Here is a 24141-nt window from a genome sequence, read left to right as displayed (position 1 = left end):
AGCCATCTCATAGTAGTTGGAAAGCCTGAGGAAGTAACTCCTCAGAAACCCAGCCATCTCATAGTAGTTGGAAAGCCTGAGGAAGTAACTCCTCAGAAACCCAGCCATCTCATAGTAGTTGGAAAGCCTGAGGAAGTAACTCCTCAGAAACCCAGCCATCTCATAGTAGTTGGAAAGCTGAGGAAGTAACTCCTCAGAAAGCAGGCTCACGTGGGTGTTCCAAAGAGACGTTTTGTTAAAAAATAAAATCGGACTTAACTTTCTGAACATTCCATCTGAATACACTACGGTACTATTTTCACTGAGATGTACAGCACACCATGGTTGTACTGAGCAGTGGAATTGCGCCCCCTTGTGTTCAGAATAATCCACAAAAAAGAGTTTTGTCATCTCCACTTCCTCTTCAGAATATATTTGAATAGTAATATTTACCTTCCCAAAGTTGTCCGTGTGCTGCTGGTAGTCTGAGTTGTCCTGTAAACCGACAGAGGAAGAGAGAGGTTTTCTTGAGGTCAGTCCTGTGTGATTTCTGCGATTACAACAGTGTAAGCCACAGGAGGTTGGTGGCACCTTTATTGGGGAGGATGGGCTGGAGCAGAATCAATGGAATGTGTTTAATAGCATTCTGCTCCGTTCCAACCTTTATTATGAACTGTCCTCCCCTCAGCGGCCTCCCCTGCTGTAAGCACACACACTACGGTGACTGGGGTCAGTGTGCACTCTGTGTGTGGTACTCACAATGTTATTACTGTGGTGGGTTTTAGTCATGAGCAGCATGCGGCCCACCAGGTCTGTGGTGGAGACCCCCTGGGTGCGTCTACACTCCCGGTACCGGCCCTCTCTCTTCACCTCCGCATACGTGTCCTTACCGTCCACCGTCAGAGTGATGTCATCTAAGGTAGGACAACTGGTGGTTAGTTTTCTGACATCATCCCAACATGATGGAATCCCACCTCTGACACTGTTCTGCCACTGTACCACTGTACCACTGTAGCCTGGAATGTACATTCTCAACTGTCTAAATAAACACAGAAATATGGAAGGAGGACGAGTCCCTGTTCTCCTTTAAAAAAAGTTACAAATCGGTCTCAGTCAGGCCCCCTTACCTCCCGCCCCCCTTACCTCCCGCTCCCCTTACCTCCCGCTCCCCTTACCTCCCGCCCCCCTTACCTCCCGCTCCCCTTACCTCCCGCCCCCCTTACCTCCCGCTCCCCTTACCTCCCGCTCCCCTTACCTCCCGCCCCCCTTACCTCCGTGGATGCAGAAGTCACTGTTGTATTTGTCCAGCGTGTCCAGGGTGGTGACATAGGGAGCACCCTCTACGATCTCATCCACCCACTTGATAGCCCGCACCATCTTATACCTACAACACCATACCAAAACTTTATTGTCCATTTACATACCATACCAAAACTTTATTGTCCATTTACATACCATTCCACAACTTTATTGTCCATTTACATACCATACCAAAACTTTATTGTCCATTTACATACCATACCAAAACTTTATTGTCCATTTACATGAAAATGAAATGCAGTGATTTTCTTACCTCTCTGCCTGGGTGAAGACAGGAGGACCCTTGTGCTTCGAGATCTCTTCTGGAGGGAGAGAAGGGAAATGACTGTATATTACTGTAGTGTTGTCGAGAGGGGAACAGAGAGACAAGTGAAGAAACAGAGAATGAGATACTGATGATTAATACGTGTGTGTGTGTGTGTGTGTGTGTGTGTGTGTGTGTGTGTGTGTGTCCGTGTGTGTGTTCACCATCTGTATGTACTCCAACGATGAGGTAATCTCCCATGGCCTTAGCCTGTCTCAGCTGGTTGGAGTGGCCGTAGTGCACCATGTCATAACTACAGGACAGGGAGAGAGAGCATGATGTCATTAACGTGGGACAGACAGTGTGCATATAACTGAGCTGGTCTAATGGAGGGGATAGTGTTTTAATGAGTAGCTGCTCTATACTTGATATCTGTATCCAGAGATAGATAGATGCCTGCAGACACCTCTAATGGAATAGATATGGAGGAACCTCTGTCCTCCCACACAGCAGACCCATCACCCCACACAACCCTACAGCCTCCTCCGTCCTCCTTCTGTCCTACCACACAGCAGACCCATCACCCCACACAACCCTACAGCCTCCTCCGTCCTCCTTCTGTCCTACCACACAGCAGACCCATCACCCCACACAACCCTACAGCCTCCTCCGTCCTCCTTCTGTCCTACCACACAGCAGACCCATCACCCCACACAACCCTACAGCCTGCTCTGTCCTCCTTCTGTCCTCCCACACAGCAGACCCATCACCCCACACAACCCTACAGCCTGCTCTGTCCTCCTTCTGTCCTACCACACAGCAGACCCATCACCCCACACAACCCTACAGCCTGCTCTGTCCTCCTTCTGTCCTACCATCACATGATTACCAGCCATGGTAGGATTTACACAAAACCCAACAAGTTACATTTCTCAAGTTAGGATTCAGCCTGAGGAGAGTACAATGTGTGGATCTGGCAGTATGTGTGTCATCCTCTCTCTGTAATGTGTGGATCTGGCAGTATGTGTGTCATCCTCTCTCTGTAATGTGTGGATCTGGCAGTATGTGTGTCATCCTCTCTCTGTAATGTGTGGATCTGGCAGTATGTGTGTCATCCTCTCTCTGTAATGTGTGGATCTGGCAGTATGTGTGTCATCCAGCAGCATACCACCCTGCATACCACTGCTGGCTTGCTTCTGAAGCTAAGCAGGGTTGGTCCTGGTCAGTCCCTGGATGGGAGACCAGGTGCTGCTGGAAGTGGTGTTGGAGGGCCAGTAGGAGGCACTCTTTCCTCTGGTCTAAACAAAGATCCCAATGCCCCAGGGCAGTGATTGGGGACACTGCTCTGTGTAGGGTGCTGTCTTTCGGATGGGACGTTAAACGGGTGTCCTGACTCTCTGAGGTCATTAAAGATCCCATGGCACTTATCGTAAGAGTAGGGGTGTTAACCCCGGTGTCCTGGCTAAATTCCCAATCTGGCCCTCAACCATCACGGTCACCTAATAATCCCCAGTTTACAATTGGCTCATTCATCCCCCTCCTCTCCCCTGTAACTATTCCCCAGGTCGTTGCTGCAAATGAGAACGTGTTCTCAGTCAACTTACCTGGTAAAATAACGGTTAAATAAATAAATAAATAAAAAATCCTCTCTCTGTAATGTGTGGATCTGGCAGTATGCGTGTCATCCTCTCTCTGTAATGTGTGGATCTGGCAGTATGCGTGTCATCCTCTCTCTGTAATGTGTGGATCTGGCAGTATGCGTGTCATCCTCTCTCTGTAATGTGTGGATCTGGCAGTATGCGTGTCATCCTCTCTCTGTAATGTGTGGATCTGGCAGTATGCGTGTCATCCTCTCTCTGTAATGTGTGGATCTGGCAGTATGCGTGTCATCCTCTCTCTGTAATGTGTGGATCTGGCAGTATGCGTGTCATCCTCTCTCTGTAATGTGTGGATCTGGCAGTATGCGTGTCATCCTCTCTCTGTAATGTGTGGATCTGGCAGTATGCGTGTCATCCTCTCTCTGTAATGTGTGGATCTGGCAGTATGCGTGTCATCCTCTCTCTGTAATGTGTGGATCTGGCAGTATGCGTGTCATCCTCTCTCTGTAATGTGTGGATCTGGCAGTATGCGTGTCATCCTCTCTCTGTAATGTGTGGATCTGGCAGTATGCGTGTCATCCTCTCTCTGTAATGTGTGGATCTGGCAGTATGCGTGTCATCCTCTCTCTGTAATGTGTGGATCTGGCAGTATGCGTGTCATCCTCTCTCTGTAATGTGTGGATCTGGCAGTATGCGTGTCATCCTCTCTCTGTAATGTGTGGATCTGGCAGTATGCGTGTCATCCTCTCTCTGTAATGTGTGGATCTGGCAGTATGCGTGTCATCCTCTCTCTGTAATGTGTGGATCTGGCAGTATGCGTGTCATCCTCTCTCTGTAATGTGTGGATCTGGCAGTATGCGTGTCATCCTCTCTCTGTAATGTGTGGATCTGGCAGTATGCGTGTCATCCTCTCTCTGTAATGTGTGGATCTGGCAGTATGCGTGTCATCCTCTCTCTGTAATGTGTGGATCTGGCAGTATGCGTGTCATCCTCTCTCTGTAATGTGTGGATCTGGCAGTATGCGTGTCATCCTCTCTCTGTAATGTGTGGATCTGGCAGTATGCGTGTCATCCTCTCTCTGTAATGTGTGGATCTGGCAGTATGCGTGTCATCCTCTCTCTGTAATGTGTGTAAGTACTGATTCCTCTCTGTAATTAACCCCAGGATTACCATGGGAATTATCCCTGAGGTGTAACCAAGACGACAGACAGTATCCCTAGGCTAAGACCAGGAGACAGGCATACCAACTGGAGACTCCCAACAACTCTCCTTTATACTGCCACTATAGTACAGAGAGCCTGCCTCTGATAGGCCACTATAGTACAGAGAGCCTGCCTCTGATAGGCCACTATAGTACAGAGAGCCTGCCTCTGATAGGCCACTATAGTACAGAGAGCCTGCCTCTGATAGGCCACTATAGTATAGTACCGAGAGCCTGCCTGATAGGTCCGTATAGTACAGAGAGCCTGCCTGATAGGCCACTATAGTACAGAGAGCCTCCCTCTGATAGGTCTGTCCTGTCCACATAACTTGCTGGGTTTTGGCCAAACAGCCACTCTCTCTAATTACATTTACATTTAAGTCATTTAGCAGACGCTCTTATCCAGAGCGACTTACAAATTGGTGCATTCACCTTATGATATCCAGTGGAACAACCACTTTACAATAGTGCATCTAACTCTTTTAAGGGGGAGGGGGGGGGTTAGAAGGATTACTTTATCCTATCCTAGGTATTCCTTAAAGAGGTGGGGTTTCAGGTGTCTCCGGAAGGTGGTGATTGACTCCGCTGACCTGGCGTCGTGAGGGAGTTTGTTCCACCATTGGGGTGCCAGAGCAGCGAACAGTTTTGACTGGGCTGAGCGGGAACTGTACTTCCTCAGAGGTAGGGAGGCGAGCAGGCCAGAGGTGGATGAACGCAGTGCCCTTGTTTGGGTGTAGGGCCTGATCAGAGCCTGAAGGTACGGAGGTGCCGTTCCCCTCACAGCTCCGTAGGCAAGCACCATGGTCTTGTAGCGGATGCGAGCTTCAACTGGAAGCCAGTGGAGAGAGCGGAGGAGCGGAATTCATTCCACCATGTAGAGAAATCATTCTGAGTGCACTCTGTAGGCTGTAGGAAATAGGGTGCCATTTGGGACATAGTACGCTGTAACAAATTACACTGAGTGCTTCTGTTTTATTTTGATGTACTCTTATCACTCATCTCTTGCTCTCGCCCACTTTCTTTCCCTCTCCCCCCTCTCTGTTTGGTTTACTAAAAGACCCTTCTGCTACCCCCTAAAAGACCCCCCTGCTACCCCCTAAAAGACCCCCCTGCTACAACCCTAAAAGACCCCAACAAGACCCCTCTCCTACCCCCTGAAAGACCCCCCCGCTACAACCCTAAAAGACCCCAACAAGACCCCTCTGCCACCCCCTAAAAGACCCCCCTGCTACAACCCTAAAAGACCCCAACAAGACCCCTCTGCCACCCCCTAAAAGACCCCTCTGCCACCCGTATGCTGTATCTGTCACTGGACAACATGTTCACTATGTTGGTTAGCTATTTATACCTAACCGCTGTGTACACAGACAGACGGTTGGTTAGTTATTTATACCCACTATTCTGGACCGCCATGTCAAAACAAGCTATCACAAACTAGCTGTCTGTCTGGGTACCACGAGGGCAGAGTGTCTGTGTGAGAGCAGTGTTTATAGCTATGCCACCACCAGTCACAAGGTGAGAACGGGGAGGTGGGAGTCAGTCGGCTCTCGCCTCAAGTAAACTCAGCAAGACCACGTCAGCGACCCAAATGGTACTCTGTACCCTACACGGCGCACTACATTTAACAAGAGCCTTATGGGCCCTGGGCAAAAATAGTGCACTATAAAGGGAATAGGCTTCCGTTTGGGACACTGCCCACAATAGGCTATTTAGTATTACAGTAAGTGCACTATAGGGCTCTTATCAAAAGAGGTGCCCCTTGGTCAAAAGAGGTGCCCCTTGGTCAAAAGAAGTGCACAATATAGGCTGCCGTTTTGGACACATCCCATGATGAGCACAATGCAGGCTGTAGGTACTAGGTGGGGTGGATGAGCACAATGCAGGCTGTAGGTACTAGGTGGGGTGGATGAGCACAATGCAGGCTGTAGGTACTAGGTGGGGTGGATGAGCACAATGCAGGCTGTAAGTACTAGGTGGGGTGGATGAGCACAATGCAGGCTGTAGGTACTAGGTGGGGTGGATGAGCACAATGCAGGCTGTAGGTACTAGGTGGGGTGGATGAGCACAATGCAGGCTGTAGGTACTAGGTGGGGTGGATGAGGACAATGCAGGCTGTAGGTACTAGGTGGGGTGGATGAGGACAATGCAGGCTGTAGGTACTAGGTGGGGTGGATGAGCACAATGCAGGCTGTAGGTACTAGGTGGGGTGGATGAGCACAATGCAGGCTGTAGGTACTAGGTGGGGTGGATGAGCACAATGCAGGCTGTAGGTACTAGGTGGGGTGGATGAGCACAATGCAGGCTGTAGGTACTAGGTGGGGTGGATGAGCACAATGCAGGCTGTAGGTACTAGGTGGGGTGGATGAGCACAATGCAGGCTGTAGGTACTAGGTGGGGTGGATGAGCACAATGCAGGCTGTAGGTACTAGGTGGTGTGGATGAGCACAATGCAGGCTGTAGGTACTAGGTGGTGTGGATGAGCACAATGCAGGCTGTAGGTACTAGGTGGGGTGGATGAGCACAATGCAGGCTGTAGGTACTAGGTGGGGTGGATGAGCACAATGCAGGCTGTAGGTACTAGGTGGGGTGGATGAGCACAATGCAGGCTGTAGGTACTAGGTGGGGTGGATGAGCACAATGCAGGCTGTAGGTACTAGGTGGGGTGGATGAGCACAATGCAGGCTGTAGGTACTAGGTGGGGTGGATGAGCACAATGCAGGCTGTAGGTACTAGGTGGTGTGGATGAGCACAATGCAGGCTGTAGGTACTAGGTGGTGTGGATGAGCACAATGCAGGCTGTAGGTACTAGGTGGGGTGGATGAGCACAATGCAGGCTGTAGGTACTAGGTGGTGTGGATGAGCACAATGCAGGCTGTAGGTACTAGGTGGGGTGGATGAGCACAATGCAGGCTGTAGGTACTAGGTGGGGTGGATGAGCACAATGCAGGCTGTAGGTACTAGGTGGGGTGGATGAGCACAATGCAGGCTGTAGGTCCTAGGTGGGGTGGATGAGCACAATGCAGGCTGTAGGTACTAGGTGGGGTGGATGAGCACAATGCAGGCTGTAGGTACTAGGTGGGGTGGATGAGCACAATGCAGGCTGTAGGTACTAGGTGGGGTGGATGAGCACAATGCAGGCTGTAGGTACTAGGTGGTGTGGATGAGCACAATGCAGGCTGTAGGTACTAGGTGGGGTGGATGAGCACAATGCAGGCTGTAGGTACTAGGTGGGGTGGATGAGCACAATGCAGGCTGTAGGTACTAGGTGGGGTGGATGAGCGGGAGTGAGACACTAGCCCTGTTTGAGTACGCTCAGAATGCTTCCTTCCTCCTCCCTCTTCTTCTTTGAAAGAGCCTAATCACTGATCTGGTGTCTGTTAATAGGTGAAAGCTAAGTAGTAGAATCCTTTACTTTCCCCTATCCAGCCATGTTGAATCAGTGATAGTAAGCCAGGGTGGTATTTCCTATTGATTTAGTGCACACCGTAACGGATTGCAACAAAACAAGCGCATTTCTTTATGGGACAAGTTGAGTTAATGAATATAACCCAGGTAAAGTATGAACCAAGCCAGAGCAAGGGCATCGGAGCGTGTTATTGGCCTTGGATAATGACTTACTCTCCTGACTCCTCTCTAATCCATAGTGAGACAAAGGTTACTGCCGGTCATTCTCCACCTGGCAGACAGCAGCATCGATCACAGAGCTTCTACCTCATCCTTATCAAGGGAGGAAGAAGGTGCCCCGAGAGTAGACGCTGATCTTGGGTCATTTGGGCATTTCCCCCATTAAGGTTAAGGTTAGGATTGGGGAGATGATCCTAGATCTGTAGGGGAAACGTCACCCAGGAAGGAGCCTTATCAGGCATTAATGTATTCTACAAACTTGAATAAAGGCCTATTAGCTACTAATCAAATCAAATGTTATTTATCCCATGCGCCGAATAAAACAGGTGTTGACTTGACCTAATACCAAGCTACTGCTGAAAGTAAACAACGTTTTTGTTTGGGAAACAAACATCAATGTGGTAAAATGGTCTGCTAAATGACGTAAATGTAAACAAACATGTCGCACACTAGGAGATGTGACGCTATGGTCAACTGATAAGGGTGGACTTTGTACTTCCTTGCCAACCGGATTGGGTAGCTAGCTATATCACTCTGCACATTGTCCTCTGACAACAAAACAAACGTTGCAACATACAGTAGTGCTGCCATGTATAGCCTTAGCCCCACTGGGCTCGTCATCATGTTTACAGTTAGTAAAATACAGTTGGGTAATAACAGTAATAACAGGTATTAGTTTGCGCTAGTCTGTATACCTTTCTATAGCATGAAATTGATATCTAAGCAGCTAAAACAGTGACTTTCAGATCAATCAACAAATGAATAACCGTTCTTCCGGCCTACCAACCGTTGCCAGCCAACTACTGTACAGGCCAGCTGTATATGAGAAAGGCTATAGCCATACACATAGCTAGAACTGATATTGTCTATGGCTGTAGAAAACTAGACTGGTGCCAGTCTGTTTCTGCTCCATTACCAACTCCTCAAGGAATTGTCATGTTTAGCTTGACAATAACAATGCAATTCCTCAGGCAAACGCACAAACCGATTTGGGACCAGGCTAATTGTTAGCTAGCAGCAAGTCAGCAACTGCACTGTACCAAGCTATTTCCAATATTTTTTTTAAATATGTATTTTTTCCGTAAGCTTTATTTAGCTAGGAAAGTCAGTTAAAGGACAAATTCTAATTTACAATGACGGGCTTTTTATTTACTTTTATTTCACCAGGTAGGCTAGTTGAGAACAAGTTCTCATTTCCAACTGCGACCTGGCCAAGATAAAGCAAAGCAGTTCGACACATACAACAACAGCGTTACACATGGAATAAACAAACATACAGTCAATAATACATTAGAAAAATATATATATCGTGAGTGCAAATGAGGTAAGATAAGGGAGGTAAGGCAATAAATAGGCCATAGTGGCGAAGTAATTACAATACAGCAATTAAACACTGGAATGGTAGATGTGCAGAAGATGAATGTGCAAGTAGAGATACTGGGGTGCAAAGGAGAACCGGGGAACAGTGGGATAACTGCCTTGTTCAGAGGCAGAACGACTGATGTTCACCTTGTTAGCTCAGGGATTCGATCCAACACCCTAACCACTAGGCTACCACCTGCCGCCCAAATATCCATACATCATAGTGACAGCTAAGGTTACGTAACATCCTACCTAAACCACATTTAGCAAACCATGTGCACAGAAACTTAAGTCTAGCTGAGATCATTCCGTTCGTACTGGCTGTTTGTCGACACTGGCAGGCTGTGATCACATTCACAGCCCCTCTCTCAGAAAGGTAGCAACTGAAACAGTATAGCTAGCTAGTAGGTACTATAGTTCTGACTTTAGGAGCATTTGTGATTGAAATCACAAAATAATCACATTAGTAGACACTTTTGTTTGGCCAGGCAGCACTCAAATTCATGTTTACAAAGTAGCAAAAATACCTAGTTAGCCAGTTTGTGCTGAAGCTGGGTGTAACGATGTGCCGTTATATCTAGCTCAGTGGTTATAATCAACAGTTGATCAACCAAAATGTTACATTGTTGGTAGAGCTACGCTAAGAGTTAGTTACTAGCCTAGCTAACGTTACCTAGCTACTTAAATTACTGAGGTTACTATGCACACAACAGACCACCGAAAATGATATAAACCCTTTTCGCAGCTAGGCAACGTTGTACATGTAGCTAATATAACGAGCTAGCTGGATAGTAGGCGTAGCTACACGACTTACCACCCATCACACCACACCCGGACAGAGCGTTTCCTCTTCTCTGGGCTGCAAGCCAAGTCTCCCTGCGTAGCACCGCTCTCTATCCCCTGCTCATTCGATGTGTGGTGACCGTTCTTGATCATGTTGATAAAATAATATTAAAACTCTGAGCTAAAACCACACAATAATAAAATAATTCCGTCAAAGTAAAGTTAAAAGGACGGGTCGTGCGATCTCATTCCCCGGTTTAATGTAAGAATGAACCCGCCGGTTGGACAACGCCTCCTTTTGCGTGGAAATCGCGTCATGATCGAACCATGACTACTCCTAGGTAGCGGCCATGCTGGGTTGCGTAAAAACTCATATCACGTGATTACGGAAACCCGCACAACGTAGATTTTGGGTGTGTTCGTGAATTCAATCTCGAGTGCCAGGGTGCGCTCAGGGCGTTCTTAAACACAAAGCGTTTCGCGGAGTAGGGTTGATCCGAGCGTTTAGACTCCACAACGGCAGTCAAGCGCCCAAGCTAACTGGCTAGCTTGCTAGCTACTTCCAGACACAAATGAGAGAACACCTCACACTGACCATTTTACTCGCCCTAGCAGAGCTGGTTAGGCTGTTTTATCCTGATGGTTGGTGATTGTAACTGTGCTGCTGGCAACAATTTAATTACCCTTTTTTGCCGACGTTTATTGACACCAGCCATATTCAACGGGTGTTGAGCTTTAGTAAATTCATCAGTTATTCTGCGCTCTGGCAAAACTCAGACGAGAGTGCTCTGAAATAGAGTAAATAGCCAGAGCGAATTTACGAACGCATCCTATACATTTCCGATAAATCAACGCGATTAGTGTGTAAACAAAGTACCAGAACACTTTCCTGACAACCAATTTGTTTGAGACACAAAAAAATTAAAAAAGTTTCAATATATTCAGTGGAACTTTAAATTATAGTAACAGTACAAAAACAGTCAAGGGGTGGACAATGTATACTTCACAGTAGCCCAAAGGCCTGCAAATGGCGATATTGAGTCGTTTTACTCATATCAAATCAAACGTTATTGGGCCAATACAACAGGTGTAGACTACAGTGAAATGCTTATCCCCGCTATACACTAATATCCCCATGGACCGGTTCGTAGATAAAACATTCTCCATTCAGGCTGCGAAGTTGTAGATTTCCTCCATATAAACGGGGAAGTTTACCTAAAATCCCAAACTTCCTAAGTGATTCCATACATTGAAATTAGTTAGGTGGAATGTGCCTTCTCCCTCTCTCTCCCTGTTGTTGCAGTCGGCCACATGCAATAATAATATAAAATAATCGCAATTGTTTTAGGTGGAAAGTACACATTTCCTGATTTAAAACATATAGTATTTTTGATTAAAATAGCTAATCTGGCCATACCCTTTAAATAAAATTAGTAATTTGTCCACAATTCACGGTTTTCTCAATTGCTGACAATGGAGCTGCGCACACAGACATGTCACATGACTCATTTGAGCAGCTCTCCAGTTCGACACTGTAGGGAGAGGAGAACTCCACCTAACACCTAACGTTTCAATGTATGGAATCACGTGGGAAATGTGGGCTTTTAGGTTAACTTCCCCTTTAACTTGATTTAATGGCGAGAAGGCAGAAGAAAACAACAACAGGGAAACTGTGTGTACTTTCTGAAACACCATTTTCCACCACCATGCTAGAGTAGCCAAAGTTGGTATAGTGGTGAGATTTTAATGGGTGTAGGGTTAGTTGGTATAGTGGTGAGGTTTTAATGGGTGTAGGGTTAGTTGGTATAGTGGTGAGGTTTTAATGGGTGTAGGGTTAGTTGGTATAGTGGTGAGATTTTAATGGGTGTAGGGTTAGTTGGTATAGTGGTGAGGTTTTAATGGGTGTAGGGTTAGTTGGTATAGTGGTGAGGTTTTAATGGGTGTAGGGTTAGTTGGTATAGTGGTGAGGTTTTAATGGGTGTAGGGTTAGTTGGTATAGTGGTGAGGTTTTAATGGGTGTATGGTTAGTTGGTATAGTGGTGAGGTTTTAATGGGTGTAGGGTTAGTTGGTATAGTGGTGAGGTTTTAATGGGTGTAGGGTTAGTTGGTATAGTGGTGAGGTTTAATTGGGTTTAGGGTTAGCTGGTATAGTGGTGAGATTTAAGTGTGTTTAGGGTTAGTTGGTATAGTGGTGAGGTTTTAATGGGTGTAGGGTTAGTTGGTATAGTGGTGAGGTTTTAATGGGTGTAGGGTTAGTTGGTATAGTGGTGAGGTTTTAATGGGTGTAGGGCTAGCTGGTATAGTGGTGAGATTTAAGTGTGTTTAGGGTTAGTTGGTATAGTGGTGAGGTTTTAATGGGTGTAGGGTTAGCTGCTAGTGCAATCCCCCCCACCACCACCATCTTAAGTCTCTCTTTTTGTATCAATGTATCAAGGGAGTACAGTAGGTTGTGGTGTATGCACCTCAGTTGGATGCAATCAGCCAATACAATTAAAAAAGAACAGACTGCTGCAACATGATTGGCTAAACGCAATACATAACATCAAGGACTAGCATTAACTACTCTACGATGGAGTAAAATTGTGTTTCATAACTAAAGTATGAATATTTCTAAATGTTTTCCCTCCTTCTCGCCATTAAATCCAGTTAAGGAGGAATTTACACCTTTGCAGCCTGAATGGAGAATGTTTTATGTACGAACCCGTCCACGGGGGACACGGCTGCATACATTTCCTTTGGATGGCAAGATGAAACTACTCAATATCGCCATCTGCTGGCCTTTGGACTGAGTTCACAGTAACTCTGAAACAAAAGGGTTATACATATTGCAAAATAGAGACTTGCCACAAGGCTTCACAGTGTAAAACTGCAGCATTGCAATGATGGTAGTAATCATGATCACTCAGTGCTCATCATTGCCTTTCTAGGTGTAGGGAGAAGTTGCTCCTAAACGCTGATCCTGGGTCATTCCTGGCCTCCCTGTGAAGTGTGAATTTATTTAATCTGTAGCCTAATAACCTGCATGGTTTCCCAACGAGTCTTAGTGAGAGGACCACACAACATGTCATCGCGTGGCTAAGTTTACTTTGATATGACTGCTATTATATCAATATTTGTGCATAAAAGCGTTTCCACTGACATTTCTTGCGTAGTTAATTTTACAGACACAAAAAGATCCCACCTTGTCTAGGTTGGATAGAAACCTGGTTTATGAAAACAAATAACGTTTTTTTTAAGTGTTTACATAGTGGCGTAGCCAGTCCACAAGGTGGCGCAGGGCCTCTTCTATTATTTGGGGAGAACACCGATGTGTAGCACCAAGAAAACACAACATTTAACACTGAGATTCCATCCCAAATATACCCCCTTCAGCATGTAGTGCTCTACTTTAGACCAGGACCCATAGACAATAGGTTGCCATTTGGGACCCTAAATTCCCACTTCCATTATTGTAAAACCAAATGCCTGACAATAACACCATCCAATGACAGATACTAATGCCATGAATGTGCTGTACTGTAATAGGATGGCATCGACGACGGAAAACCTGAGGAAAGTTAGTAAGGTGCTGTGTATGTAACAAACACAAAACACCACTCCTATGAAACTACATAAAAGCACCATTCAATTGAAAAACCAAACTCTGTATTAGGTGGGTAATAATCTTTCTAGAAGTTACACAGGGTTGACAGAAGGACCTAAATGCTGCATCGTGTCACTTTACCAAGTCTTTCTTCATATTAAACATCTGATTAATCTAATTCTCCATGTGTTCTGTATTAAAGGGTACTTTATTAAATATAACAGAGATTTAAAATTGAATATTGGTGCACAATTTCGAAAGAAAAAATATCAAAGGGACACAAAGGCATTCATTTCATGGAAGGACCCATCTGTTTATGGACCCATATTTGCAAAACCTAACTATTCAATGTCTTTGTTTCACAGGGAACATCCCTAACCGTTGCTCTCTTAGTGGGAGGGGCTTATCATCTGTGGAGCCTCAACAACATCATGATGCTGACAAGAAAGAGAAGAGTCTATCCAGATCAGGACACCTCAAGAAACACCAGCAGAGAGGTATAGCGAAGAAACCTCACCACTGCTGCTCTGACTGTGGGAAGAATTTTACTAAACAGAGGGATTTACACCAGAGAGAAACCGTACCACTGCTCTCAGTGTGGGAAGGGTTTCGCTGCATCTAAAACCTTAAAATCTCATCAGAGAAATCATATAAATGCTTCAAACAATCAGGAGCCCTGACTACACACCAACGCATACACACAGGAGAGAAGCCATATAGCTGTGATCAGTGTGCGAAGAGCTTCAGTCATTCAGGAGCCCTGACTACACACCAACGCATACACACAGGAGAGAAGCCGTATAGCTGTGATCAGTGTGGGAAGAGCTTCAGTCATTAAGGAGCCCTGACTACACACCAACGCATACACACAGGAGAGAAGCCGTATAGCTGTGATCAGTGTGGGAAGAGTTTTGCTCAAGATTTCACTCTGACTAAACACCAGCTCACATACACTGGAGAGAAACCTTACTCCTGTCTATGTGGAAAGAGCTTTGCTCATTCAGGGTCACTGATAACACACCAGAAAGCACAAACATGTTTTCTTTCATCTCCCTCCTCTCTGGCACTGGTTTCAGATCCCTAAATAAAGTTTCAATAGAAAACATCTTGTGAAGAGTCATTCATCTCCCATTCTCTAACAGTTTATGTCTGATTACCATGGTAACCTGTGTAGCATAATATGCAGCTCTGGATCCATATGTATCAAGTGTCTTGGAGTAGGAGTGTTGTGTGTGTGTGGTGGGGAGGAGGTGTTCAGAGCTGTATCTTATTTAACTCCTATTATCCATTAAATAACTGTATAATGTTGAATAATGTTTCAACAATACTAGGTGTGTATTGTTAAGTTCTGAACAAACAGAGTAAAACTCAGACAATTAGAAAAAGCTCAAACCAACTTTATTCACCCACTGGGTTATACAGCTGCAAAGACAAAGACGTGATTATAGAAGCACATATATTTATACCTTCCTACTAGGCGAGGTGTCAACTTGTTGCACATCTAGACAGCCAATAAAACTCTGTAGCTAGGCAGGAACTTAATTGGTTCCTCACTGGTGTAGTCATGGCCCTGCCTGATGCTCGAACCTTCGTGGGCGTATTAAAATCTATAATAATAATAAAAATATGTTTTACAAGGAGCATAGACCTCTTGTATTATTTGTTTGCCCCTAAAAGATTGTTGTGGAAATTCACCAGTAAGGAGTCAAAATCAATTTAACTCAAACACAAGATAGAGGGAGAGGAGATGCAGTGTACAATTCAAGGCTATCTTCAAACGTAACAATTCCCGTCACAAGATGTTCACATATTTATTGTAAATCCCTTGACCAGGTTTTAGTGTAACTAATGGGACATATGGAAGTACAGAAGCCACAGGCCTATTAGTGTGGTCAAATGTTGTTGCAATGATTTAAATATGGATATCTTTCAACTTTCCTTATTGTATATTAAGTGTGCTCCAGAAAGATGTTCACACATTTTTATTGTGAAGCGAATGATGTGTTGGTTGTTAGGGAGAGGCATCATGGGGCAGGAAGCCAGCTCTGCCCATCAGCACTTATAGGTCATGTCAACCACAGACCTCACCACTCTTCTGTTTTCTCACGGCCAGTAAGGTCTCCCCTACCAAACTTCTCTCTCTTCACTCTGGAAATTAGCATTCTACTTTTTACGCAGAACGAATGCTTGCATGTAAATGTCATAGTAAAACATACATCTGGAATGTGGTTTCATGTTTTTTGTTTTGTTTACATTGCTGATTGCATATTCATTTTTTTTTTCTTCATTTTTTGTGTTTAGTATTATGTAGAAGAGACCAGGATATGTTGTTGGCCTGGATCCCAATACTCAATGTTGTAGTCCTGGTCCTGAGAATAGAGACCAGGATATGTTGTTACCCTGTGTCCCAATACTCTGTGTTATAGTCATGGTCCTGAGAATAAAACAGGTTTAAAACAACAACAGAGAAACACGTGTCTTACAGTGCTACACGTCTGTTATAATAAGTGTTGTTTCCTGCTTAATTTAAGTATCGGGTGTAGTTTTTCACCAGTTATAAAGTGTGTTTGTTGTCTATGTTTCTAGGCTGCAGGGAGGGAGATGCAACAACAGCCCTGAGAACATCTGGACTCAAATGAAACACGGTTCCAAGTTGCTGCCAGGTAAAAGTAGACGATAGCAGAAAACAGTATTCTTAGTGAAAGGGGTGTTGTTGAACGTTTTCTTGACTTTACTCGACTTTTATAGATTGGTGAAATATTATCCAAGAACATTCTGAAGTAAGTTACCGTACATGAGATGTGAGACGCTATGTTGTCATAAAGTAATTGAGCTTAGATATTTAAATAGCTGTTTGATTGCTCTGGTCTATGGTTACATCAGTTGCAACATCGAGACTGGAATTCTCTTGCGGCCGGAAACCCCTCAAACCTTATCTGAACACCGTGACAACATATTAACTGCGCTGTAGCCTACACATGTATTTTCTTTAGTAAGAAACAATAGCTTCCACGATGAATCCGGTAAGTCTGGTTTCCTTTAAACAGTGTAGGTCTGCTGTGTTGTATAAAATGTCTAGGACTAGTTTTCATCATATTTGATCCTCCACATTGCTGTGTTCAGTTTAAACGGCTGGACAAAAAACATGACGGTAAAACTTGTTGGGATTGTTTTTTCCTTCGGCAAAGTAGCGTACTACTTTATCATGCGTAGGAATCTACGCCTATTACTTAAGCATCTCTCCTTCCTCCCAAAGTGTACACTTGTTCACCTCCACTTACTTGAAGGTCAGATTATTCATTATATGAAAAAAAGATACATATTTGCGACTGTATCTAACGATGTTCAACTCAGTATGCTTATCAAACTCAATTCTTGTACCCCTTTCTCCCTCATACAGTATCAGTCTCTCTCTTTCCCGACCATACTTCCCACACTGTATCAGTACATTCTCCACTGTCTCTGTTTCCTGGCAGTAATCACATCTTCCTGTTGAATGATTTCCTATCACATGTAATAACTTATTCAGCTGGCTGTGCCCTACTCTTAGCCTTGTAAGGAAAGCCTCCTCTCTTCTGTCCATTCCTACCATCCTAATTTACTCTGTACCTGGAATGGGGGCGGCAGGTAACCTAGCAGTTTAGAGCATTGGGCCAGTAACCCGAGCCGACTAGGTGAAAAATCTGTCTGTGCCTCTGAGCAACTTAACCCTAATTGTTTGTGTAAGTCACTCTGATAAGAGTTTCTGCTAAATGACTAAAATGTAAACAATGAATAGATGGCTGCCCTTATTGTCACTGTTCCACTGCTCCTGCCATCTCTGCACCACTACTGCCCATATCATTCCCTTAGCCTCTGCTTTTCTCATTGGCACCTCCACCTCCTGTCTCCTAAGGGTCTGTTTAGCAAGCACATCTACTTCCTCATTCCCTTCCACCCCCACATGGGCCGGGACCCAAGCAAAGCTTATATGGACATCCATCTGTCTCACCCGGGCATAGAGCAGGCCTTGTCTGCTATGTGAGCTAAATGACTGCAGACTCATCAACACAGCACACGAGTCAGAACATATAGCTACTCTGTCTGGCTTGACTTCCTCCACCCACTGCAAGGCCAACAGTATGGCCATCAACTCTGCCATGTACACAGCCAGTTGGTCTGTAATACTTCTCCTGACAGCCACCCCACTCTCCTGTTCAACAAAGGCTGATCCAGTCTGACCTGTCCTTGGGTCTTTGATCCATCTGTATATATGGGTAAAAAATACTGATTTACAGTTTCCAGTCGCCTTTTAAAGTAGTTGCATGTATCAACCCCCTCCCTGTCTTTCTGTACTCTCTCCAACACTTGTAAATCAACTACTGGAGGTGGAAGTAGCCATGGTGGACTCACAGGGATAGTTACCGTGGGGCTAAAGTCCCTGACATACATTCCCATCTGCCTCTCCTGGTCATCACCCACCCATCCAAAGCTTTTATTCTGTCCACGTTCATGCTCCCAACTTTTCTGTAGCTCCCCTTTTGTGGGGTGAGACACCCCACGTTCCTGTAAATTAACCCAATAATGAGTTGCCAGCGATTGTCTTCTGATATGTAATGAAAAGAAGTGTCTTCACAAATGGCAGGCAGTCGTTATCACAGCCACAAAGTAAAACATTTATATCGTAGAAATTCATGGAAACAAAAATTAGCTTTTTTGAGTTTAAGGTTAGGATCAGGCATAAGGTTAGCAGTGTGGTTAAGGTTAGGTTTAATATTACATTTTAAGACGATAAATTGTTTAAATAGGCGTGGTTTTTCAATCGATCAATCAATCGTGTTTATGTATTTATAGCCCGTTTTACATCAGCCGATGTCACAAAGTTCCCTGTACAGAAACCCAGCCTAAAACTCCCAAAAGCAAGCAATGCAGATGTAGAAGCACGAAGGCTAGGAAAAACTCCATAGAAAGGCAGGAACCTAGGAAGAAACCTAGGGAGGAACCAGGCTCTGAGGGGTGGCCAGTCTTCTTCTGGGTGAGCCGGGTGGAGAATATAAGAGTACATGGCCATTAAGGCCAGATTGTTCCTCAAGATGTTCAAACGTTCATAGATTACCAGCGGGGTCAAATAATAAAGTTGATGACTTTGTGGCTATGGTAACTAATGTCGACCTGGCACTAGTAGTTTTTTTCTCTCAAAGTTGCTGACATGTCACGTGTCCTACTTTTATCAGTACACTCGTAACAACTTAATCATTACGAAACGTATATTCGATCAAATAAGCCACAAGTCGCCTCTTCCTCTCTGTTTTGAAAGGAAATTACTGGTATAGTAAATATGGTGGAAACTCTGACTAGCCCATGCCTCCACCAACCCAATACTATTCGATTAGTGGGAAGTAGTGAACGATTGAACATTTGAGGAAAAATGAGATATTCTAGGGATGTTCCCAAATCCATCAGAGGTGTAGACTAAAATAATACAATATTTGGTTTAATGATAAACTGTTTGATATTTATTGTGGCCAACAGGACAAAGCTAGCACGTTCCCCTCCACCCTCCCGGAGTCCCCGGGTCAAACGCCTCCTGGTACCGCTTTACTGCTGGTTCTGGTCGACTGCAGGAAAGCACCGGGACAGAGTGGAACTGAGAGAGGAGAAGAAGATAAGGAAGATGGAGATTTGATTTCATTAAGTAAGAACCATGTTGTGTCGATTAGACTACAGTCTGCTTCTGAAACGATAGCGGAGGTGCATAAAGATGGCGGCCCGCAGGTACTTACCACAACTTCCTGGTTTTCCTACGTTCACTGTTTTTCATATTGCTCGCTTTTTCTTTTTCTTTGGTATGGTCATTAGCACAGTAAACATGATCTCAATTTTAGTTTCAAGACGCTGGCAATTTGAAAACTCGTAAAAGTAGACAATGTCGAGCACCGTAGTTTCAAAACTGGATAGTTCTAAAACAATGACGTCATATCAGAATTCTGCCATCTTTATGCACTTTAGTCATTAATTGATTCATGATATATTGATGAAAATATCTGTGTAGTTCCGCCCATTTTTAAAAGTGTAACTTGGTCCAAAATATATATTTCACCTAATGTTAACATTCTGTCATAAAGAGCACATGTTCAACTTAATAAAAAACATGTTTTCCCATCTCAAGACATTTTGAATACAAATATTACTATACAAAGTGCCTATGTGCCAAATAAAGTGACATGGTTGAATGTAACAGGGGACTAGTGAAAACAACAAAACCACTGGATTATATGTGTAAAATAGTCCTTTAAATCAGCCATAAAACCGCTTGTGACAGGGGGAATGGAAGCTAGTTATGTGCAACAGGGAGCGGCAATTGAATGCAATCTTCACAACAACAAAAACATTTCTAGCATGTAAAAGGGTTGACTTCCTCAGTTCTCCACCACAAAACAGCAGTAAATTGAAAAAAAGAGTAGAACCAGCTCACCAGCTTTTACTCTGATTTGACTATTAGATGTTCAATGTTTCTTTTGGATTTTTATTTTTTGAGGAATAGTTTCACCATATTAAAAAAAGAGTTGGGTTTATGTAACAGGGTTGACCTTAAAATGAGGGACAGATGAGTTTTCACATACAAACTTTATATGTTTGAATTCTGAATCAAATACACTTCTCAAAAATATGTTTATTTTGATTGGCAATTTTCTGCATTTATTAAAGTCCCGTCCGGTACCCTGATTTCAGATGTCCATGCTATTCAATATCTTTGTTTCACAGGGTACAGCCCAAACAGTTGCTCTCTCAGTGGGAGGGGCTTATCATCTGGGGAGTCTAAACAACAATGGGATGCTGACAAGACGTCTCTCCAGAAGAGTCTCTCCAGATCAGAACGTCTCAATAGCTGTGATCAGTGTGGGAAGAGCTTCAAACAATCACGACACCTGACTACACACCAACGAATACACACAGGAGAGAAGCCTTATAGCTGTGATCAGTGTGGGAAGAGATTTGCTGTATCAGGAATCCTGACTACACACCAGCACATACACACTGGAGAGAAGCCTTATAGCTGTGATCAGTGTGGGAAGAGATTTGTTGTATCAGGAATCCTGACTACACACCAACGAATACACACTGGAGAGAAGCCTTATAGCTGTGATCAGTGTGGGAAGAGCTTCAAACAATCACGACACCTGACTACACACCAACGAATACACACAGGAGAGAAGCCTTATAGCTGTGATCAGTGTGGGAAGAGATTTGCTGTATCAGGAGACCTGACTACACACCAGCGCATACACACTGGAGAGAAGCCTTATAGCTGTGATCAGTGTGGGAAGAGCTTCAATCAGTCAGGAGCCCTGACTATACACCAACGCATACACACAGGAGAGAAGCTTTATAGGTGTGATCAGTGTGGGAAGAGTTTCAGGACGTCAGGACAACTGACTACACACCAACGCATACACACAGGAGAGAAGCCTTACCACTGTGATCAGTGTGGGAAGAGCTTCAATCAATCAGGGACCCTGACTACACACCAACGCATACACACAGGAGAGAAGCCTTACCACTGTGATCAGTGTGGGAAGAGCTTAAGGAATTCAGGACACCTGACTATACACCAACGTATACACACAGGAGAGAAGCCATATAGCTGTGATCAGTGTGGGAAGAGTTTTGCTCGAGATTTCAACCTGACTAAACACCAGTTCACACACACTGGAGAGAAACCTTACTCTTGTCTATGTGGAAAGAGCTTTGCTCATTCAGAGTCACTGAAAAAACACCAGAAAGCCCTTTCCTCTCTGGCACCGGTTCCAGATCCCTAAATAAAGGTTCAATAGAAACACCTTGTAAAGAGTCATCCATCTCCCATTCTCTAACAGTTTACTAAGTCTGATTACCATGGTAACCTGTGTAGCATAATATGCAGCTCTGGGTCCATATGTATCCAGTGTCTTGGAGTAGGAGTGTTGTGTGTGTGTGGTGGGGAGGAGGTGTTCAGAGCTGTATCTTATTTAACTCCTATTATCCATTAAATAACTGTATAATGTTGAATAATGTTTCAACAATACTAGGTGTGTATTGTTAAGTTCTGAACAAACAGAGTAAAAACTCAGACAATTAGAAAAAGCTCAAATCAACTTTATTCACCCACCGGGTTATACAGCTGCAAAGACAAAGACATGATTATAGAAGCACATATATTTATACCTTCCTACTAGGCGAGGTGTCAACTTGTTGCACATCTAGACAGCCAATAAAACTCTGTTGCTAGGCAGGAACTTAATTGGTTCCTCACTGGTGTAGTCATGGCCCTGCCTGATGCTCGAACCTTCGTGGGCGTGGAAGTATATGTGTGTGAAATAGGACTGTTCCTTTTCACTTCATCTGGCCTGACCTCGGGACGGATTCCTCGCTCGTCCCTAATCCACGGCTGTCTTACTTTATCAGTGACTGAGACCAGACTGTTGCCCTTTGCCTCCCTCCTTAGGAGCTGTGATATTTAACAATAACATGTGTTGACAGAGTGTAAACCTTCTGCACTCCCCCTTGTCTCACTCAGTAACTTTCCATACACTTAGTTCCTATCCACCCTCCATTGACCCCGACATATACATTCCTTCTACATGCAAAGTAATCAATAAGGTCCAGTCTGGTAACATGAATAGTTACATTTCAAGCTAGAATCCAACACTATTCATGTATTCAATAGATCAATAAATTAAATCCATTATCTGCAAAACAACGTCTACTTATCACATGAATTATATGTTTTTAAAATCTATAATAATAATACTTTTACAAGGAGCATAGACCTCTTGTATAATTTGTTTGCTCCTAAAAGATTGTTGTGGAAATTCACCAGTAAGGAGTCAAAATCAATGTAAATGAATCAATCTTTATTATCAGGACCGGAGAGGTTCACAAACTCAACCCAAGCTTGATGAAAACTCTGACAAGGGCGTTCCCTCTCAGTCCTTATATACTGCTGCACAAACAAGTCATATAAGCATGATTTACATCATTCATTATTAACATTGATTCCTGCATGTGACTTCCGTCTGGAGTGCCAGAGTGCGCTCTGGGCATTCATACATTCAAATCCTTTCGCGGTGTACATGTTTTTTTTATATACATATATTTAAAGAAGGGTTGATCCGAGCGTTTTAACCTCACAACGGCAATTAAGCACTCAAGCTAACTGGCTAGCTACTTCCAGACACAAATGAGAGAAACCCTCACTCTGACCATTTTACTCGCCCTAGCAGAGCTGGTTAGGCTGTTTTATCCAGATGGTTGGTGATTGTAACTGTGCTGCTGGCATCAATTTAATTACCCTTTTTTGCCGACGTTTACTGACACCAGACATATTCAACGGGTGTTGAGCTTTAGTAAATTCATCAGTTATTCTGCGCTCTGGCAAAACTCAGACGAGAGTGCTCTGAAATCAGAGTAAATAGCCAGAGCGAATTTACGAACGCATCCTATACATTTCCGATACATCTACGCGATTAGTGTGTAAACAAAGTACAAAAACACTTTCCTGTCAACCAATATGTTTGAGAGAGAAAACAATACAACAGGCAAAGTTTGAATAGATTCAACGGCACTTTTTTAAATTATCGTAACATTACATAAACAGTCAAGGGGTGGACAATGTATACTTCACAGTTGCCCAAAGGCCGGCAAATGGTGATATTGAGTCGTTTCATCTTATCATCCAAAGGGAATGCATGCAGCCGGACATACACTCATATTAAATGTTATTGGGCACATACGCCAATACAACAGGTGTATACTTTACAGTGAAATGCTTATCCCCGCTATACAGTCATATCCCCATGGACCGGTTCGTACATAAAACATTCTTCATTCAGGCTGCAAAGTTGTAGATTTCCTCCATATAAAAGGGGAAGTTTAACTAATATCACAAACTTGTGATTCCAAACATTGAAATTAGTTAGGTGGAGTTTGCCTTCTCCCCCAGTTGTTGCTGTCGGCCACATTAACTTGATTTAATGGCGAGAAGGCAGAAGAAAACAAACCACAGGGAAACTGTACTTTCTGAAACACCATTTCCCACCACCATGCTAGAGTAGCCAATGCTAGTCCCGGATGCTGTGTATCACGTTCAGTCAATCAGATGTTTTATTTTGAAAACTATCAGACTAGGGGGGAAACAAACAGACTGGTGCTGTAGTGGAACAGTGGTGAGGTTTTAATGGGTGTAGGGTTAGTTGGTATAGTGGTGATGTTGTAATGGGTGTAGGGTTAGTTGGTATAGTGGTGATGTTTTAATGGGTGTAGGGTTAGTTGGTACAGTGGTGAGGTTTTAATGGGTGTAGGGTTAGTTGGTATAGTGGTGAGGTTTTAATGGGTGTAGGGTTAGTTGGTATAGTGGTGAAGTTTTAATGGGTGTAGGGTTAGCTGCTAGTGCAATCCCCCCCCCCCCCACCACCATCTTAAGTATCTC

The 24141-nt window shown here is 44.2% G+C and overlaps 2 protein-coding genes and 1 long non-coding RNA gene across 3 annotated transcripts in view; 1 reads left to right on the top strand and 2 right to left on the bottom strand.

The window, feature by feature from the left end:
* The window catches only part of pcyt2 (phosphate cytidylyltransferase 2, ethanolamine), a 35477-nt gene extending 25006 nt beyond the window's left edge, over window positions 1–10471 (bottom strand). The window contains exons 1-6 of the mRNA XM_071389738.1: window positions 10143–10471; window positions 1768–1856; window positions 1553–1601; window positions 1251–1363; window positions 739–893; window positions 433–474 (exon numbers count right to left, since the gene is read on the bottom strand). Coding sequence (XP_071245839.1) covers window positions 433–474; window positions 739–893; window positions 1251–1363; window positions 1553–1601; window positions 1768–1856; window positions 10143–10264 — 570 coding nt within the window. The 5' untranslated portion in view covers window positions 10265–10471. The remainder of the gene's footprint in view (window positions 1–432; window positions 475–738; window positions 894–1250; window positions 1364–1552; window positions 1602–1767; window positions 1857–10142) is intronic.
* A 6117-nt stretch (window positions 10472–16588) lies between these two features.
* Window positions 16589–22410, top strand: LOC139568042 (zinc finger protein 180-like). The gene is made up of 3 exons (XM_071389736.1): window positions 16589–16717; window positions 19206–19368; window positions 20439–22410. The coding sequence occupies exons 1-3, from the start codon at window positions 16709–16711 to the stop codon at window positions 21491–21493; spliced, it is 1227 nt and encodes a 408-aa protein (XP_071245837.1). The 5' UTR covers window positions 16589–16708; the 3' UTR covers window positions 21494–22410.
* LOC139568047 (uncharacterized) lies at window positions 19167–19687 on the bottom strand. Its single transcript, XR_011673493.1, has 2 exons — window positions 19457–19687; window positions 19167–19320 (listed from the first exon to the last, which is right to left on the bottom strand). It is a non-coding gene; the product is annotated as an uncharacterized lncRNA (long non-coding RNA).
* Window positions 22411–24141: the final 1731 nt, after the last annotated feature.

The sequence above is a fragment of the Salvelinus alpinus genome, chromosome 2 (assembly GCF_045679555.1).
Source record: "Salvelinus alpinus chromosome 2, SLU_Salpinus.1, whole genome shotgun sequence".
In the NCBI taxonomy this organism is placed as follows: domain Eukaryota; kingdom Metazoa; phylum Chordata; class Actinopteri; order Salmoniformes; family Salmonidae; genus Salvelinus; species Salvelinus alpinus.
The sequence above is the reverse complement of the archived record's forward strand: the minus strand, read 5'-3'. Positions and strand labels throughout refer to the sequence as shown.

Excerpts from the sequence above, each read along its gene's own strand:
- LOC139568042 (XM_071389736.1), top strand. Across the intron at positions 19,369-20,438 it reads TGGAGATTTGATTTCATTAA|GGTACAGCCCAAACAGTTGC; the intron begins GTAAGAACCATG and ends TTTGTTTCACAG.